This window comes from Pyxicephalus adspersus, chromosome 12 (assembly GCF_032062135.1).
Source record: "Pyxicephalus adspersus chromosome 12, UCB_Pads_2.0, whole genome shotgun sequence".
Lineage (NCBI taxonomy): Eukaryota > Metazoa > Chordata > Amphibia > Anura > Pyxicephalidae > Pyxicephalus > Pyxicephalus adspersus.
Genome location: NC_092869.1, coordinates 41,772,559 through 41,793,169, shown reverse-complemented (window position 1 = coordinate 41,793,169; position 20,611 = coordinate 41,772,559). Strand labels below are relative to the sequence as shown.

General features: G+C 39.2%; 1 protein-coding gene and 1 long non-coding RNA gene across 3 annotated transcripts in view; one reads left to right on the top strand and one right to left on the bottom strand.

Moving 5' to 3' along the window:
• Window positions 1-1,807: 1,807 nt before the first annotated feature.
• WDR25 (WD repeat domain 25) overlaps window positions 1,808-20,611 on the bottom strand; it is an 86,676-nt gene continuing 67,872 nt past the window's right edge. For both annotated transcript variants that reach the window (XM_072427448.1, XM_072427447.1), the window contains exons 5-8: window positions 17,333-17,503; window positions 14,052-14,192; window positions 10,061-10,314; window positions 1,808-2,459 (exon numbers count right to left, since the gene is read on the bottom strand). In XM_072427448.1, coding sequence (XP_072283549.1) covers window positions 10,093-10,314; window positions 14,052-14,192; window positions 17,333-17,503 — 534 coding nt within the window. In that variant the 3' untranslated portion in view covers window positions 1,808-2,459; window positions 10,061-10,092. The remainder of the gene's footprint in view (window positions 2,460-10,060; window positions 10,315-14,051; window positions 14,193-17,332; window positions 17,504-20,611) is intronic.
• On the top strand, window positions 2,781-15,422 carry LOC140341636 (uncharacterized). The gene is made up of 4 exons (XR_011922924.1): window positions 2,781-3,571; window positions 7,136-7,251; window positions 13,775-13,860; window positions 14,092-15,422. It is a non-coding gene; the product is annotated as an uncharacterized lncRNA (long non-coding RNA).

Here is a 20,611-nt window from a genome sequence, read left to right as displayed (position 1 = left end):
CAACAGTTTAAGGAAGGTTCCAGCAAGACTGTACCAAGGCACCTTCATAATGACCTGGTTTAATGAGTCGAATGGCCTTCAGAGTCCAGACCTCAACCTTACTGAACAGCTTTGGGATCAATTATGCCAATTGTGAGCTAGGTATTATTATTATTATTATTATTAATATTACACAGTATTTATATAGCACCAACATAATACAAAGCACCATACAAAATCCATAGTCATGTCACTAGCTGTCCCTCAAAGGGGCTCACAATCTAATGACCCTTCCTTAGTCATATGTCTTTATTACAGTCTAAGATCAATTGTTGTTTTGTAACCATGTGTACTATTGAACCCAATAGCCTACATATTTGTAGTACCCATAGGCAAGATGAAGACTAAAGCCCAAGCCTGGTGAACAAGATTAATCTTTGGATTTTAGGAGCCACATACCAGGTAAGTGTTTATTATTTATTTACATGAAAAATCTGCAAATGAATGTTCCTTTAAAGGGAAACTAGAATGATTTGTTCAGTTTTAGTTTGTAGGTATTTAAAATTATGTTATAGATGTTTATAAAATCCTAAATTATTAAAAAACAGTTATGACGCCGGCCCTCAATGACACAATTTGCAAAAGGATGCTGGATAATACTAAGAATGAGCAGAACAGGCTTTTACCAATGTTTAGCTGGGTTAAAACTACAATCTGTGCTATACAAACTTTCTCTAATTACAGGAGATATGCGTATTCTAAATTGAATCTTGGCATCCTTTGTGTATTTCTTCCAGATTTGTGCTGTAATCCAACATAAAACAACTCTTACATTTTCCTTGTTTGTAAAAGATTCCTGTAATGCTGGCCAGTCACTGCTCTCTTCCTGGTATTGTTTCTCTGCTCGGTATTTTTGTGCAGACAGCTTGTAGTACATCACAGTCTGCAATTCAGTGTGTGTACATACAGCAGATTATTATCTTTAGTGCTTATTGAGAAATATATTTGTGCATGAAGTTTATCTTAAAGATGCTGTCATCTCTGCTAGGAGAAAGAGGGAGATGGTCTCTTCTAAGTATTTACGCTGATATGATTTTTGGCTGGTCCCATCCACAGGCCAAGCATAACACTACAGTAGCTTTGGGGAAAAGTGGATTGTCTTGTGGCTGCAAATGTCAAATATGAAATGCTAGTCATTTTTTTTCTTAAAGCAAGAAAAAATGTACACTTCAAGTTTCTGTAGGATGCCAAGAATAGAGCAGGGTGTTGTGATGGTGAAACTCTTGTTTGAATGTGCATGAGTTACATCATCCAAGGGCACTCAATGGCAAAAACGGGAAGATGGTAGACGTGGAAAATCCAGGAAAAGATGGCAGCAGAAGCGGATAAAGGGGAGCCTGGTCCTTGCATCAAAGGAGGACCCACAATTGGGCACATCTGTCTCCTCCTCCTGTGTCACTGTCTGTCATTTGCAACCCGTATTTAATGTACAGCGCTGCATAATATATTGGTGCCATACAAATACTGTTTATTATTAGTAATCTGCCATATGCATATATGCTGTGCAGGGACTCACAGACGCACCTGCAATAACACAACCCTAAGGTATGAAGGGGGTTTACTTTGCTGTAGGGGGCCTCCTTTACACCTTAGCATTGTATTATGGCATGCAGTGTTGCTTTGCACGTTAGACTGAACCATTAACCTAGGCAGATCCATCAGCACCTTCTATAGTCAAATGTTTGGAATGAATGGTGCTGCAGCACACAGAGTGTAGAATGGGCTACCATGCAAGATCACTGTGCAGGAAATGAGAATATTCACACAATAGTTTGAATATTCACTTTATTATCCAATCATGTGCAGATGATATAAGCTTTGAATAGACATAATAATGATGTGCAATTCTCAACTCCTTTGTTAAATCAGCCTCAGTGCATACTTGTGAATGTGGCCTAAATCGTATACTTCTGTATTGGGTTTGCAGCATTGGATAGCTCCTGTATGCTCTGCTGAGATGTCTGCTCTCTTTGTCATACAGGAAAATGTCATAGTCTAATACCTGTAAATGTCACCTGCTTGGAAAAGCTCTGCCCGGTCCTGAACTGGTCTCCCAGAGCAACACTTCTCCTTTCCTTTTTAGCACTGGTTTTCCTCTTCCCGGTGAAATAATGATGATGATGAGATGGTCGGTGCAGCAACCTCACGTTCTTTCCTTTTGATTTAACTCGGAGCTCCTGCTGTTTGTTTCTCCTCCTCTGTGTCTTGGGGATTTTCCTCAGGCAGATGGTAAAACAAAGTGAGTCACGGATCTTTACTCTCTAAACAATGTCACCCTTCCTGGCCTTGTGCCGCTTCGATAGGGAGCTACAGCCGATAAAGCAGATAATTCCTAAAGCCAAAGAAATTCCACCATTACGGAGAAATTACATTTCTTGTAATGAAAAGCAGGAAACTTTTAACCACTTCAGCTCTCAAACCTATGGGAGACAAATTAGACTTAATTTCCGCAATACTAAATATTTATTTTACATGCAAACTATGACAAACCAGACAAATTACAATACAAAAAAAGCATTTTTTTCTATTTTGATGGAAGAAGTTAACTTTAACTTTTAATTTGTCCTATTTAAAATGACATAAATTTATGTTTCTGGTACAAAGCATAGCTAAGTAATTTGCAATTTGATTTTTCAAATTTTCTTGCTATGTGACACTGGATAAAAGTTTAAAGAGAAAAGTAATAAAAAAATAGCAAAAAGTAAGGAGGGGAGGAAAGAGTTCATTAAGGATAAAAAATACTTAAATATATATATTTTAAAACTTGCAAATCTTTTTAACTGCAGCAGCTATAGGTAAAGTTTTGGAATTATTTTTTTCAAAGGTTCGCTGAATGATCACTAGATTTGGATGTAGTCGTGTTAAAAGCAAGCAAGTCATTTCTATCCAGGCTCACGCTGTACACAATCAAATCCTCGGTTTTCATATTCACATCAAAAATAGAAAGTAATACTAGTCTTCACTAAAAGACAGGATTGAACAATGCAACAGTTAATTGAATTTGGTGCATTTTTGGTACACATTTTGGGCTCTTTTGATGAAACATGGAATCAAACATTCCCTGAAACATTCCCTGGTGGGAATCAATTACTGCCATTGAAACACATAAACTTGGAATATCTCCTGTGTTATAAATAGAGCCCTTTGGGTTGTATGTGAAATGTTTCCTACAAAATATTATGGAAATGCAAGGCTACCTTATTACAGCTGTGCGTTGAATACAAATAAAGTATAGCAGTAGATGTAAACCCTAAATAGATAACATTTAGTATGCAAAGGTATTATGTATTATAAACCATCAACATTATTTTTAATACCATTTCCATTCTTTATTTCCATTCTAGTGCTAGTTTGCTCCTACAGGTCACTTGCTATCACATCACTCACTCCAGTGATGACTGCACACCATTGCTCGGCGCCAACTTCCTGGGTGACAACAGTTGGATTGCTATTACAGTCTCCACTAGGAAAAGGAGGGAAGCATCTATAAGAAAAAGTGCCTGAACAAGGACCTTCATGGCAGGATTATCAGGTATTACAAAAATTATTTGAAATGATAAGGATTGAGATTTTAGTAATTGGATTTACATATTGTGGGAGATTTGCTTCAAAATTCACTCACTAGAGAGAGGCATTTTTAATCTCTGTGTGCTCTGCCAACGTTTTATCAGAAAACCATCAACACAAATAAGAAAAATCCAGGGTTTTACAGATGATCAGGGTCATTACAGCATGACTGGAAAAACACAAAAATTTAGCCCGATTCTCTCTCTGTCGGTCCCGCAGACCTAAACATTGAGACATCTTCCAGCACACTGGCTGAACCCAGCCTCTTCACCTGAGCCACCTGCCCTCCTCAATCTCCCCAGTCTGAAAGCCAGGTGCCCTTTTATCAATGTCCAAGTGCACCAGCGCCATCCTCACTTTGTGACCTGGAAAGAGACCCTGGCTCCCCCATTCCTTCCAGGACACCCCGGGCCTGGATCCCAAATATTAAGCCGCAAATATACAGCACAACGTTTACGGACAGGCCCTTGAATCCTTATCTTAGGTTAAAATGAGGTGCACAATGGTACACCCTGAATTTGGCATCTCATATTTCGTTATACTACAAAATACTCTTAAAGTGGACCTAAACTACTTTACTAAAATACTACATTACATAACAGTGCAAATATATGTTTTTTTAACTGTAACACCATTTGGAAAAAAAAAAGGGTGAAGCCCCTGCGGCAATTAAAACTGAATAGGGAGCACAGAAGCTCTCGGGATATACAAGTTATGGATCCCAGGAGGGCCCTGGCACATCCCTCTGCACATGCACAATCTCAGGCATTCGCAGAAGGGGCATGCGTAGTGGGATCGGCACTGTTTTTTCCCTCTTTACAAAGGCTATGTCACTTGATCTTGTGCCTGCTTAGTGCGGGATCAGGTGATGTACTCAGATGGGGCAAGATAGCGGTTCCTGGGGCAAGGATTAAGGAGAAATTCAGGATGGCACGGGACTCACACAAGGACTTCTCCAGTGCTATTGAAGGATCTGTGGAGCTAAAGAGAAATGTGATTTTTTTTCAGTTTAGTTCTGCTTTAAGATGACCACACAGTTATCACTGGAGGATTCCTGATCAATTTCTACTCTTGTGACGACTCAATCTTGCATTTCCCATCACTTTCTGTCACTGTGATGTTGGTCATCAGGACAGAAGGGGTAAATCTTTCTAGCATTAATAAAAACCAGAGCCCGCTAACACTCTACCCCAATTTTTTCTGTCTATTTTGACGTTGTGTGCATGAGTTTGGTATGGCGCTGCCCACAGAAGTAAGTTAGATTACTTGTTTCATCCAGTCTGATCTGTTGTCCTCCTATTGCAACAAGTAATGGGATCGCATTGGGCAAATGTATTGATCTGATTGTACAATAGGACTGTTGTTTGTTGCCCTGGTCCTGCCTTAACTGTCTGTTTGATGTGTGCTTACTTGTTGCCCTGTTAAACTGTTTATTTGCTGTGGCATGACCTTCACCCATTGGTCGCTAAAGTTCACAGGTTCTGCAAGGCAGCATTGGATAGTTTCCTTAGGGGAGCATTTTTTTTTTCTGAGCACATTTAAGCTTGCCCTTTGCTTGGAAATCAGAGGCTATTTTTGGCATAGGTGAAATCAATACTCTTATATCAATTTATATCAATTTTGCCTAAAGCACTCTACTGATCCCTGCTGATTGGTCAGCCCTGAGTTTACAACAGAATTCAATTACCGCTATGGCATGGACAGCTCTGCATGCTTATCACCTGCCCATTGAGAAGGTCATGCAGTGCACAAATATGGACATTACTGAAATAAAGAAATACTTTTGCTTGAATTGAAAAAACACCATTTAACATTACTAAGTAGGTTGGTATTAAGTGTCTAATATGCATAAGCCAAGTTAATAATTTATAAGAGGGTTCTTTACCTTGGGATTGAGGGATGTCAGCAACACCAAGTAGGGTACTTGGCAGAATGATTGAGCGGCATATTGTAAGGCCAGAGAAATGACCCGGCGCTGTGTTTTCAAGCCTTCTGGCACATTTTAATTGCTTCTGTCTGTCAATCAAATAATCAGGCTGGCAGCTATGGAAACTGGGAAAAAATATTCTAAATATCCACAGCCCTCATTTCTGCACTAACCACAGAAGAGATTATTCATGTTTAATATATAAATAGGAATTAGGCTGGGTATGTTAATGATACGTTTTGTTTTCTGAGATTAGGACTTCCCACTATAGAGGCACGCTGCGTTTGTCAACATGCAGCAAATTGTGTTTTTGTTGGTGTGTATTGCATTAGGGCAGCCCATTCATGTGAATGAATTACCCATTGCAGCAAAATTCTTCCATGTGTGTGATGTGTTGTATACCAGTGCAATTGCAAAATATTTGTGTTTGGAGTGCCATTAAATGAATGGCAACTCAGTGCACCAACCTATGTCTATTGCGTTGCAAAAATACAACTCACTGGTGGGAACAGCCCCTTAGCATGTTTTGGCAGTGTCAGGTAGAAAAAGGTCTTCCCAGGAACAGATAGATACCATGACAGTATTTATTCTATGTTGAACCACAGATGTTGACAGGTTCATTTAAAGTGTTAAACATTTTGGATTGGATTGATGTAGTACATCCCAGTCTGTTGGAAAGTCACCACACCCCAAAATATATGTACACCCAATTACTAAAATCTCACAAAGTCTAAATTTTGATGTTTTTAAATCTGCAGTTTTTATTAAAATGATACCTGGTTATATGCCATGAAGGTCTTTGTTTAGGCACGTCCTGTTATGGAGTGACAGCTCTCTGTATTGTTACTTGTGCCCATGGTAGAGCTGTGCCATCACGTATTGCATTGACCTGGTCCATCAATGCCACAATCAGCCCTGAAAATTTCCTCTGGGGTAAAGAAAGATCTTAGAAAGGCTGCTGTAGACTACAATAAATAACTATTAGTTGAACTTACACAAGAATGAGATCTTATAGGATAGATTTAGATAAAAGGTAAACACTGAAGCCTGTTGGAAAAGAAAGTTTTAAATGGACAACTAGACAAGGCTGTATATTGAAGATGATGGTTTTGTGTCAATCGTGTTGGAGAAATATGATTCAGAATGTTGAGATAAGAAGCTAGTTTGGGGAGGTGGGGTGCAGAAGGGAAGTTTTAAGGTGTTGAAAAGTTGTTTACTGTTGTAGGACTGTAAGAAAATAAGTGACGGTAGTGTTTTTCCTCCATGACTGTTCTGCCACCCTAAAAGGACCGCTCAGTTTTTTTATGGGTTCACGCAACCAAGGCTGACGGTAATATGCCAGGAGTAAGATAGGAATAGGCCACTGATTTCAGACCTGAGGTAGTAGTTTGAGAATGATTTCCATGTAGGAGGTGGATAACAGAGTATTAGAGAGGATGGAGATCAAGATTTTTTTGCACTTGCAATGAAATCTATAAAAGCAATTTATTACTAACTAGAGTTAGTTAAAATTTTGCCATTACAAAAATAGAATAGAGATTCTTTACAATGGCAACATTGAATTTTTCAGATTTTTAATAAAATTTTTAATTTTTATAATAGGACTGTGAAGCTGGTCACAAATTCCAGTCTGACTGAATCAACCACCTAAAGTTTGCAAACATTTGAGCAGTAAAAGGACCACTCGTGATTGGATATAAATGATGTCAATCGTTAAGGTACGTCCTTGCTCTCTACAGTAGTCTGTACATTTCAAGGAGACTGGGTGGTGCAATTGTACCCACCGAGGGCAGATTTTATCCGAAGGTGTACTCTCTAATATCAGAGTGTGGTGCTAAGAAGTCAGTGGCCACATTCAAAGGTATACCGGGGTCTGATATCATGTAAATGCTGCTCTGGCATGTCATGCAGTCTGAAGGTAGAGGTGTCCCTTGACTTAAAATAACATCAAAATGGCAAGTCTGCCTTACAAATGCATCACAATCACCTTGGCAATTTAGGGCAAAGTAACTGTTTTGCATAAAGGGTTTCTCCAGGTCAGTGATACCTTGCCGGTGCTTCCTGACACTCCTGATAACATCCAGCATTTGTAAGTATGGAGGTGCACACCCCACCTCCTTCCATGTAACAGTACTCAAGGCTAGTAACCAATTAGTCCTGAGCAATGTCACATGTCCGAGAGTAACGTTACCGCTCATTTTAGTGTCAGACACTGAAGACTTGGCTGTAACAAAGGTATAGTGGCAATCTCTGGAAATGTAAGGGGTTCTATGCAAAAGCCACTCTCACTTTTAACAAACATAAGTGTCCCTTTAACCCCCCCTTGCGTTCTAATTCTGTCAGTTTTTTGATCCTAATTTTTTTGCATAGAAATTTTTGTTTATATTGTGGGCCTTTAATTCTTAGGATTAACTCCTTGGTATAAAAATTTTATTTATTATAATATAATCATAAATTATAATACATAATTTTAAATAATAATTTAAAAAATAATGAAATAGACAACAATGTAATTTAAAATAAAATTAAAAATGTACTTTTATTTTATGTTGTATAGTGTTTTTTTTACTGTAAAAACCATTTACATTGTAATCTGCTTTTAAATTTCCCGCCCGGCCACACCTCCAAATACATCACCCCTCGCATCACCCGAAGATGTCACATCCTCCCGGGTCATGCGAGTGGGGATTTCCCGGCCCACCTCATCCCGATACTGCTGCTGCTGCTCTGCATCTCCAGGGAGATGCAAAGCTCAATGCAGACCTTCTGCATTGTAAATCGCATCTTCCAGGAGATGCGAGCAACAATAGCAAATTCCGGGGGTGGTGCCAGCTGCCATCACCCCCAGAATTTACTTTTGCTGCTCGCATTTGCAGTAAGATGTGAAACACAATGCAGAAGTCCTGCATTGTGCTTTGCATCTCAGTGCTGATGCGAGCAGGGGTGTGGCCGGGACCCGGGTGGTATTAAAAAGCAGATTACTTAGTAATCTGTTTTTAAATTTCCTGCCCCGCCACAACCCCTGACGGACCGGCGCCCCAGCATCACAGCAGGACCATCCGATCGCTGCTGGAGCGCAGGGCAAAGGAAAGGCAGGCTTCTAAATTTACCCCGAGTGTGACTCGGGATTACCGCTTTTTGCTAGTGAAATCCACCCCGAGTCCCACTCGGGAATACCGCTGGGGGGGTTAAATACTGGCCCACCTCTGCTCCAAAACATTACATTCAATGAGAAAAGCATACTTTGTTTACGGAGGGCAGGGTAGGTATTTTTCAAAATAATTCTACAGGCTTTTTGTGGATTGCTGTATTAAACTGCTTTAACAGTTATGCAGACCTATTTATATAAAATAAAGTATTAAAAAACGTTCTCCACTTTTAGTAACCCGATTACTTTTAAAATGCCATATCTAAAAAATAAATGTGAACGGGCTTCAAAGTGGAACAGTTTTGTAATACCTCTAAAGTTGCAATCAGAAGCTCCTTTCATTTGCATATAAAATGTTCTCATTTTTAAAGTGGCGAACAGAGTAATAAAAACAATCGCTGATCCCCATTATGGTTTATAGAATTCTCCACTTTCACTGTGGTGAATGTTATCTGCAAATCTATAAATTGTTAATTAACACTAGAAATACTATGAGCAAGGCATGTAAATGCAAAAATGTATATAAAAAGTATTAAAATGGCAATCCTTTTAGCTCATCAACACTTTAAAATAATATTAAACTAGGAAGTACTTTCAGCAACTAATAAATATTGCTTTAAGAAAAAGCTGGATGATTTCTAGAAGCACAGAATACAACTGGGGATTAAGACTTTAAAGAAAAGATAACAGAGACTGTTGATCCAGGGAACATGCGATTGCCTTATGGAATCAGGAAGGAAATTGTACCAGGGTTTTTTTTTGCCTTCCTCTGGATCAACTATGTCCATAAAATTTTTATCTGGGATATATTTATTTCCCTAGTGGTTGAATTTATGTCTTTTTGCAACCTAACTATGTCACTAAAGACGTCATTATTTCTGTACATTTGTCTATCTAGAAACCAGCCTGCTTGTCCCTAATAAACAGGATAAAGTAAAAAAAAAAAAAACAGTGATATTGGTACAGGTAAATGGACCAAATTCAACTATATTGATAATATACTACCCAATATATACAAACCTATATACACTGTGTACAAATGGTTACTAAGTAAAAGTAAAGTATGCTTCCTAGCTGACGTTGTAATTTACTTCCTTTAATTAAATTGAATAATAATTTAGTGTGAAATTTTTGACAACTTTCTTTTTAGGTTTAGGACCCTTTTTAGATTTTTACTGCTATAGGGGTCTCTATTAGAGATTACCCCCAATTCTTATCATATAAGAATAGGTAGATAGATAATTCCCAATTCAGTCCCAGTGGCAATATTTTTACAAGGCAGGAGGTGAGGGAAAATCTGCCACAGCGACACAAATATAACTCTAAGTCTGAGAAGGGTTTTGATATTAAAAAAGAAAAAAAGTTTGCACTGGTCATACCCTTTAAGCCAGTCGGGTTTTATAAAATGTAGCTATTGCCAAACTCTGATCTGTCCATCCCAGTAAGCGGTCGCCACGAGGGACGTCAGAACCGGGTGACAGTTAATACTGACGCACGCATTCCCATCGCCAGGCACAGATCTGATAATCTTCGAAGTATGATAATTGTAGAAATAAACAGAGCCGTCTGAACTTCCTGTGACGATAAGTGACCCATCAGGGGAGAACTCGCAGCCCACGGCAAACCCTTCAACCTGTAAGAGACACATAGAACAGAATGTGAAGAAAAGATTAATGAGCGTGTCTGAGAATATCATCCGCTCGCTCTCACTGGGGAACCTATGAACGATGATTCGTCATTCAGAACAAATGTACAATGTTTACACTGACTGATAATTAACAAAATACATTTTGTTGCCCTTGTTAGGTTTTTCAATACAAAGGTGAGTAGAGGGTTTGCATAAAGTGTGCCCCAGGAATTCTAATTCATGTGAATGTCTTGCTGCTTATTTCCTGCACAGAGCTTTGGAAAAACTGCAGACATTCTAAGTTCTGCACTTCGGTTTGATTGCAGTAACACCATGCACACTGGAAACGATCTTTCATGATTGTTTCCAGTTACAGATGAATGAATGAATACTGTACACACAGCCACTTAGTTCTATGGAGAGAGGAGGATGAATGAGTAGCACCCTGCTGTGCTCTCCACCATAGAAAAGTACAGCGACCAATTAGTCAACTATCATTCACAACAGATTGATGGATGGCGTCATGCTACTGCTGTGCACATGTCAGATTTTCACCTGAGACAAACACATTTTATCTCAGGCGACATTCACCTATTGTGTGCACGAAGCCTAAGTATACACATCAGATGATTCTCATCTAGGCAGATCCATGGATGAAAACCATTGTAATGGAAGAGAAGGGGAGGGGGCACTCCGTCATTATCCCCCTCCCCTTTCAATAGAGCAGAATGGCACAGTATGTACAGAGCTCGTTCATGCATTGTGCAGTCTTTTGTTGTGAAAGGTCTTTTCCAACGACAATTCTTGCACGTGTATACCCAGCCTAAGACATGCAAACCAAAGATGCACATCTGAAAGGATGGCAAGATGCAAATATGCCTGCAGCAGCTTCACCTCACTGGGTGCAAAATCCACATTAAAAAATTTGTGATCAGGTAGGGAAAGGCAATGTCCCTTCTGCAATAAAATCTACTTATCTGCCTATTCGCTTTCCTCATGTCAGAAATCAATGAGCTGCCCAGGGGCTGCTCAGAATACGAAGCCAGAATATCCAGCACATAGTGGCTGGTGGGACTGAATTAATCTGCGCAGGAGTCACGTCATCCGGGCCCAGCCAATCAACACTGCCATAGATTGGAATAAGGACAAAAGAAGGCGGCGGTGCCTATGATAAATCTGGGACAGGTGAGAGTACAAAAAAAAAAAAATACAAATTTGCAATCAGGTAGGTAATGTTTTATTGCAGAAGGGGCATCGCCTCCAATAAATAACTTGCCTGATTACAATTTTTTGTTCTTTTCAGCATAAAATCTCATCTAAAACTGCGCTGTGCAATCTGGTATAAAACTAGGTTAACCCAGAAAGACAAACTTAACAACTATTGCTACTGAAAGGCTGCATTCAGTATGTTATCTTTCCATTTTTCTAATAATTACATGAAAGTGGGATATTTAAATAAAAGACAGGAAAATGTTCACTGCTCAATCCTCAACAAAAACATAAATATAGCAGCAGCTCAGTCTTCACTGTAATGCCCAGATCTTGACTTCACTGTGACAGATTCTATAAATTAAACATTTCCTTCAGTTTAATCCATCAAACCAAATATTAACTTACTACACACAACAGAAGCAGCCTTCTCCAGCATTTACTGCCACAGGTAAGAGTGTTTGTAGGTGCTTACATGTAGACAAAGAGATTTGTATGAATAATATATAAGCCAGCCGCCAATTGCAGCGCTGGCAGGTACAAAGTGTGACTTATATTTGGGATCTCTGTCTATACCCCCCGGCAGTCATCTGATATGCAGAACGCTTACTGAATCGTATCCGTCAGATCTGAAGTATAAACTATTACAATTCCCAATGGCGGAGCTGTTTGGATTCCTAAATATAACTTATTAGCAATTCTTTCTCCTCTTGTAAGGCTGTCAGGGCTGTAACAATGAGCGTTTCCTAAATCAGAGTCCTAGGGGCTCATTTATAAAGCTGCCGGGTTTCAGTAGAAATAATAGCATTATTGTAAATGCTCCATTCATAAATGTAGAGATTGGATGACGTGAGTGGGGATCACTACTGGCAGTTTTACTCTATACCTATTTAATGTACAGTGCTGCGTAATATGTTGGCGATATAAAAATACTGTATATTATTAGAGATGAAATGTGAGGAGAAAGAGAAAAGAAGGCTTTTTAGGACACCGAAGGATAGTTATAATATAAAATTATTAATTGCTTTGATTAGTTGAATATAACAATGTTTAAAACAAGTACACAGTTACATTAGTAGACCAATATGTAAAGACACATGAAATATTTAGTCCTATCACATGATACTAGACATAGGTTTAGGGTTGACAAACATGTATAAAAGCAAAGGGTCACATGGCGGGTCTCACACCGACGCAATTCGACCCTTTGGGCTTCCTCAGGGGACAAAGTGACCCTAGAAAGTATGAAAATAGACCAAGTAAGTAATTTGTACTTACTGGGTCTACTATCATAGTTTCTAGGGTCTCCTTGTCCCCTGAGGAAGCCCAAAGGATGGAAAATGCGTCGGTGTGAGACCCGCCCTGTGACCCATTGCTTTTATACATAATTGTCAACCCTAAACCTATGTCTACTACTATGTGATAAGACTAAATATTTCAAGTGTCTTTACATATTGGTCTACTAATGTACCCGTGTACTTGTTTTAAACTTTATATGTTATATTCAACTAAATAAAGCAATTATCGTTTTTTTACTATAATCCCTCTGTGCCCTAAAAAGCCTGCTTTTCTCTCTCTTTCTCTCTCACATTTCATCTCTATTTTTCAGTCCAAATATTGGACGTTTGAGGCTTGGCACAAAATCATCTTATTGATACAATTCTGTAAATCCTCAGATATCCTGGCCTGTTACACCTACTCCTATCTGTACAGTATAATAATAATCGGCATGATCATCCCTTTACAGATGGCCAGACAACATTCATTACTTTAATATTAGGCCACAATGAAGATCAGATTCATTGATGCAAAACACCCCCATGGCAACTTTTTAAGTGAAAGTCACGAATTAAATTAGTGAACCATGTATGCCACTTGCAAATATGGAGATCAGTTATTCCAACTCATGTTAACCAAGCACTAATCACCAATGTAAAAAAAAATGGCCTTTGAAAAAGCCTGATGTCCTAAAAGTGGTGATAAGGCAAAAAGGTAAAGGAAAAAGCGGCCACTTCCCAAAAAACCCTATGGGTATATTGGGATTTTAGAGGTGCAATGCACAATGACTTTTCAGCTATACATAAAATGCTATTTATTAGAAAACTATATAAAAACATAATTCAAACCAATCAAACATCAAAACACAAATAAATAACATGGTTTCAGTAATGTCATTCGGCAATTAATTTGCACCTACCCTTCATCAATCTTATCTTCTCATCCTGTTTTTTTTTTTACTTTTTTTTTTACTGCCCAGCTCCTGCAAGCCTCCCAAGCACTCCCACCACCCTAATGATTCAGCAGACAATCCAAAAAAGTCAGGAGAGCAAGGGAAACTTTGAGGTAGGTTAGCAAGGTACTGTGAACAAACACAATGCAGTGAACAAACAATCTGCCTAAACTAGATAAAAAAATATCCAAACTCCAGCAACTTTTTTTTAAAAATTTTAGGTGGAATAAAGAAAGGGTTAGAAACTCCATAATGGGCACATTTTGTAACAAAATAAGCACTAAGATAGAACAGAACATGTTACCTTGTGTCCTTCATATCTCTTTCTCTTGTTCATTTTGTAGGGGCGCTGGGTGGAAAATGATGCAATGTAGTTTCCGTTAGTCTGTGCTATAAAAAGGTTCTCCTTGGGATGAAGGGCGAGGCTTGGACAGGTGTATCGCTCCTGAAATACAGAAGTTTTATACAGGATAAATAAAAGGGAAGTATAAAAAGTTATTTATGTCACTGTACTATGCAGTATATAAGGTAACAACAACATCCGCCCCACCATTGCCACCTCCACCCGCTGCACTCCCTATTTTTGTACATTCATCCATGTCTTTATGGCCAATTATTTTTCTCTGTCTCCATCCATCTTTTCCCATTCTAATCTCTCCCTTCATCCATCCCACGCGCTATTTCTGTACATTCATCCATATCTCCACGTCCATTCATACATATTTAGCATTCATACTCCTACATCCATTCACATTTATCTCCATCCACCCAACTATTTCTATTTCTTTACCTCCATCTATCTCCTGCAATTATTATTACACGGTATTGATATAGCGCAGACATATTACGCAGCACTGTACAAAGCCCACAGTCATGTCACTAGCTGTGTGCACAAAGTTACACAATCTAATGTCCCTACCATAGCCGTATGTCATTAATATAGTCTAAGGTCAATTTTTGGGGGAAGCCAATTAACCTAACTGCATGTTTTGTTTTTTGTTAATGTTAGAGGAAAGCGGAGTACACGGAGGAAAACTACGCAAACAAGTGGAGAACCAGCAAACTCCATGCAGATAATCCTGGCCGAGATTCGAACCTGGGACCCAGCACTGCAAAGGCCAGAGTGCTAACAGTGACTGGATGTGGATATTAGAACAACAGCACGTGACTTTTTGATTCTGATGGACTGGGTGTGCCTGCACCTTTAATTGATTGTTTTCTACCTTTTGTGTCTATTCATTTATATTTGTGTACCTATCCATTTTTATTTTGTTCCCACCCAGCACTCCATTAGCTCTCTCAACTACCTTATCCATCCCTCTTCTCAATATCTAGTTATTCACCCCAATTAATTTCTCCATCTTCACCAATGTATTCAGATCTCCAGCTTGTCTGCCTATTCTGATCTCCATCCATCCAATCCACCCTTTATTTCCTTGGATCTGCTTTAGGAATAGGGAGCAGCAGGGCTCACAAATTCCACAGAAACTATAGGGAGAACCTGCAACTCTGCCTATAAAATATAAAGCCTGTACACAAAAATGTACACTTCATATCATCAGATACATTCTACATCAACCTAAAATGATTAATCACTAAAATAAATACCATGTATCCAAACCTGAAAATAAAAATGTAATATTTTGATGCTTAACCTGTCTCTTAGATGTAGTGGCTGCATTACTTTTCTTATTTGCAGGTTTTATTTCCTTTATTTTTACCTGCCAGTACATATAACTTGTCCTAGGGTGACAACACTCACTCATATTCTGTTTTTATGGATCAGCAGCATATTAGGATTACAGAACACCTCCATCACCAATCATCTCTACAACATTGGGTAGAAGTGTTCTGGGTATAGCTGAGAAGACTGCTTGAGATCGCTCCAGTTTTCTGGAAGGATCCAACAGAACCATCATTTGAACTGATATAACAAAACACTTTCAGTGGTATAATTCTCAATCCAAAAAAAAGAGAATAAAGAAAATTTTTGCCTGATTCCTGGCGGCTCAAACCGACACTTGCCAGAACCCCCGGCCGCCCAAGCCGACACTTGCCTGCAGCCCCCAGCCACCATAGCCGACGCTTGCCTGAACCCCCCGGCCACCATAGCCGACGCTTGCCTGAACCCCCCGGCCACCATAGCCGACGCTTGCCTGCAGCCCCCGGCCACCATAGCCAACGCTTGCCTGAACCCCCCGGCCACCATAGCCAACGCTTGCCTGAACCCCCCGGCCGCCCAAGCTGACGCATTCCTGAACTGCGTCGACCCCCAAGCCGACGCTTGCCTGCAGGCCCCGGCCACACAAGCCAACGCTTGCCTGCAGCTGCCCAAGCCGACGCATGCCTGAACCGCATCGGCCCCCAAGCCGACGCTTGCCTGCACCCCCCCCCGGCCACCCAAGCCAACGCTTGCCTGCAGCCGTCCAAGCCGGCGCTGGCCTGAACCGCAGGGAAAAATAAAAAATTAATTTAAATTTAGCTTGTGTATAGGAAATATGGGTTGACCCCTTTCAGAAAATATAGGCTGCTTGGCAGTCATGCTTTCATCTAACTTTTGTACTTTTTAATCCCTGATCAGGAATAGGACAATGATAATGACAACGATCAAGAACAGAAATAGCAGCCTCCATTTTTCTTCAAGCTGCTGAATTTGAGCTAAATTGATATAAAACATCAAAACACATTCCCCATTCTTACAGCAAGAGGTTGAAGCATGTTGAATGTACTCATTTATTAAACTCTCATGAATCAAAATCAACAAATAATTCTCACAACAGTGTCACGCTCCGCTTTGAAAACAGGGAAATATTAATAGGTTCTACTACAAAAACAAGTTATTTTCCACATGGCAGACTTTACAGTGCTGCACATTATATAGAGAATCATCAAGATTTCACGTAGGCGTCACTTAATTCTAAAGAAAAATAATTTTTTTCTAGGATTTTTTTTTTTTTTTTAAACAGCAGATGTTCTAGAAAACACACAATAAGTCAGGCATGGATTTGAGGTAAACAAAAATGGCTTCACTTGTGTCAAGATGGCAAAGGTAACCTCATGTTACAACAGTGCTCAAACAGCGCCATTGGTTTAGCAGTAAATATGCTGTGAAAAAGGGTGGGAAGGTAGATGCTGTACTTCTATTATTAATAATAAACAGGATTTATATAGGGCCAACACATTATGCAGTGCTGCACATTAAATAGGGTTGAGTCTATAGCAGTGAATCTGGCATTAAAAACCTTTAAAAATGACTCCAGGAATAAATGGCATTTAGACATCTTGGACAGAATCTAGAACAACTTTTCTCAAGTAACATGGAGGAACCCCTACTATACCCACAGATTACAGTACATTAGCCTGGAGGTTAGTGGAAGAATTCCTTTTACATTGCTGGCCATTGGGAAGAATGTCACCCTTACAGATAGCCAAAAAGATCATTGGTGGCCCCTAAACTGACCTGAGAGGTACAAACTGCTCATTGCTCAAGGAACCCCTAGCGACCTCTGGAGGAACCCTGGTTGAGAAAAACTGATTCGAAGTGTCAAATACAATTACAAAAAGCAACAAAATAAAAGAACTTACATGGAATATCTGATTAGATATTTTGGCAGCTGTGCCAAAATCCCACGCGATAATGGTCCGGTCAGCAGAATCTCGGCTCACAGTGTCTGTTGTGCTAAGAAATTCTTTCCCACCGGGGAGGAAAAGGACGTCAAAGTGTTGCTGCACGGAAGCTTTGTAAACGTGGATCACCTGTAAGATGAATATTTTATTAATACCTGCTGTTCAGTACAGTGAGATGTGTTACCCCATACCTCTGCACAATTTTCAGCCACCGGGAGTTGTAACAATGGATGAAAATATGTTTGCAAATAACAGAAACAGATATTTACCTCCTACTAATAAATACTCCGCATATTTAGCTGATAGTAAAGTCAGGAAAGAGCCTTCTACAAACTGCTGCCACAGGATTGGAAATGCATACACTTAACAACAACTTTCACTGTGAACACCTGAACTCAGTTATTTGGAGGGGTGTGCACATGCTTTGGTCATAATATAATTATAAGGAGGAGCAAATAACTAAAGAGGTGTGTAGGATTTTAAAGGCTTATACCTCCAAGACAAAAAGACAAAAAACAACATTTATATAAGTTTAAAATCAAACAACTTTTCATTACAACAATATTTTTTTTTTCATATCAAAGCATATAAGTTTATACCAGACATAAAAGTACAGAAAGCACATCAGTAAAAGAATTCTTCCTCCACAGGGAGGATGCTACTTTTCTTTTCTTTCCAATATTAAACTATAGGTTTGTATATTTCTAAATAGGAACTCAAGCTCTTAATTTCTCCAAACCTGTTTTGCGGTGGAGAGAGCCAAATACTACAATAGAAATCATAATTGTATCAATCAGTTAGATGTTTTATACAGAAATTTCTATAAGTACAAATAACATCTATTACACATACTTTTTTGGGAAATCACTATAACACAGCCAAAAGCTAATTGCCCCATCTCAGGCAGAGGATATCCAAGGGTCAGTTATGGGGAATATAGGGATCTTTGACGATCCTTTCCAATGACAAACAACTGCACAATGCATGAATGAGTGCTGTACATACAATCACCGTTCTGCTCTATGGAGAGGGGAGAACGATTAGGTGGCACTCTGACCCCTTCACTTTCATTACGACCGCTTGTGGATCCACCAGGACGAATCCATGAACAAATCCATATCAGCCCTAAGCTGATTATCAGATGAGAATTATCTGACGTGTGGACATAGCCTTACTCTTTAGTTCTTTGCTCCTCTTTATTCAATATTTGGGATGTGGCTTATTAAAATTGGGTAGGTCAATACAAATTCATAATATATTTATAACATGAAGTTTATTTTTTTTTTAATATTTTTTCGCATTTTGCAGTTTCTCTGCTTCTGCAAAGATAAAGGAAAAAAAATGACTGTTCAGGGCAAAGTGTCCACACAGTACATTAAACCCACAAGTAAATAGATGACACTAATAAGCACTTTAAGGCCCAGCAACTGTCTGCCAGTTCCAGGGGACCATTACTGCTCATCGCTTTCATCCAGAGGCAATTAAATTCTATGGTATTTCCAGGAATGACAGTCTGAGTTGTATCCAGAGAGGCAATAAAGGAGCAAAAGGAAAAATAAAAAACAACAGCAGCAGTGTGACACGGAAAGAGGGTTCCAAACATGAATGAGTTCAGAGCTTGCTGCTGTCGTCACCTGTCCTGCAGAAATAGCATTCAAGTAAATGACAAATGTGGTTGGAAACCAAACAACAAGCTTGGGTGGTGTACTGTTTTAATTAAGCAAATGATAAAAATAAATACAAGCATGGATTCCCCGTAGTGAAAGCCACATGCTAAGATGGAATACAGATTCACTTTAAAAAGCAGGTCCTTGCTTTCAGATGAAAAGACAGGTCAGTTTCATACCAAAACTCAAATGGAAGCTTCCTACAATAAAGGGGGTTTTATTATTATTATTTTTAACTTTTCTTTTGCCTCCTATCTATCCAGAACTGTAGCCTCCATTTCTAATGTCTCCTGCAGACAGGATCAAGGCACTTCCCTAATCTCCCACTCTTCTTCAGTGTTCATTCATTGTTCAGAAAGTATGAATGGGGCTGCAGTTGCACTGACCTGATGATTTTATTACTTTCAATAAAAGAATATGACAAAAGAAAACTGCTTGATTGTCCATCATTACAACATTAACATATAAAATACAAAAATTGGGGCTCATCGCAATGGTTAATGGAGGGGGATGGTTACCCAGAAGTCCCGAAGATAAATGTTTGCAGAAGAAGAAAGATGTCCCCAATAGAGGTGAGCGGATTGGAAAATTCTCAAGTTGGACTGAATCCGATCTAAAAATCCAATCAGATGCAGCAATTCTGCTTCAGTATCCGGATTGGCTTAAAGTTATTTAGTAAGTCAGGTTGAAAAAAGACGTAAGTCCATCAAGTTCAACCACTAGGGAAATAAACATATTCCAGATATAAAACCCTATGGACATAGTTGATCCAGAGGAAGGCAAAAAAAATATCCCCGGTACAATTTGCTCCATTGGGGGGGGGGGAATTCCTTCCTGACTCCATATGGCAATTGGATGTTCCTTGGATCAGCAGTCTCTGTTATCTTTACTTTAAACCTTTAATCCCCAGTAATATTCTGTGCTTCTATAAATCATCCAGCTTTTTCTTAAAGCAATCTACAGAACTTGTTGAAACTACTTCCTGAGGGAGCCGATTCCACATTTCCACAGACCTTACAGTGAAGAATCCCTTCCTTATCAGGAGCTTAAACTTCTTTTCCTCCAGACGCAAAGAGCGCCCCCCTGTCCTTTGTAATGATCTTAAAGTGAATAATTAGGACGATTATATAAATATATATATATATATATATATATATATATATATGTGATAATATCCCTCCAAGATCTGTCCCTGACTAGCAGGCAGTAGTAAATATTGGTACAATGATCAGCCATGCACCTGCTTTTACAAAAGGTTGCACTCACATCTGCCCTCTGTAGAAGATGGAGAAAGGTGTGCCAATGCCACAGACTATTGTTGGATGATTGTGATCCCAAGTTCCAATTCAAGGTAAGAATAAATCAAATTTGAGTTGGAATTGACTTCAGTCGGAATGATCCAATCACCACTAATCCCCACAAGTAATCCACAGACTGCTAGGTTGCATGGATATTTTAGAATAGCTTTACAAGCCACAGGTAACAATAAACATTTAGAACACTTGTGCTGCCAAATGTTGAACTACCTGTAATTGTGGCTCTTATTCTCTTTCCTGATGACATGTTTTGT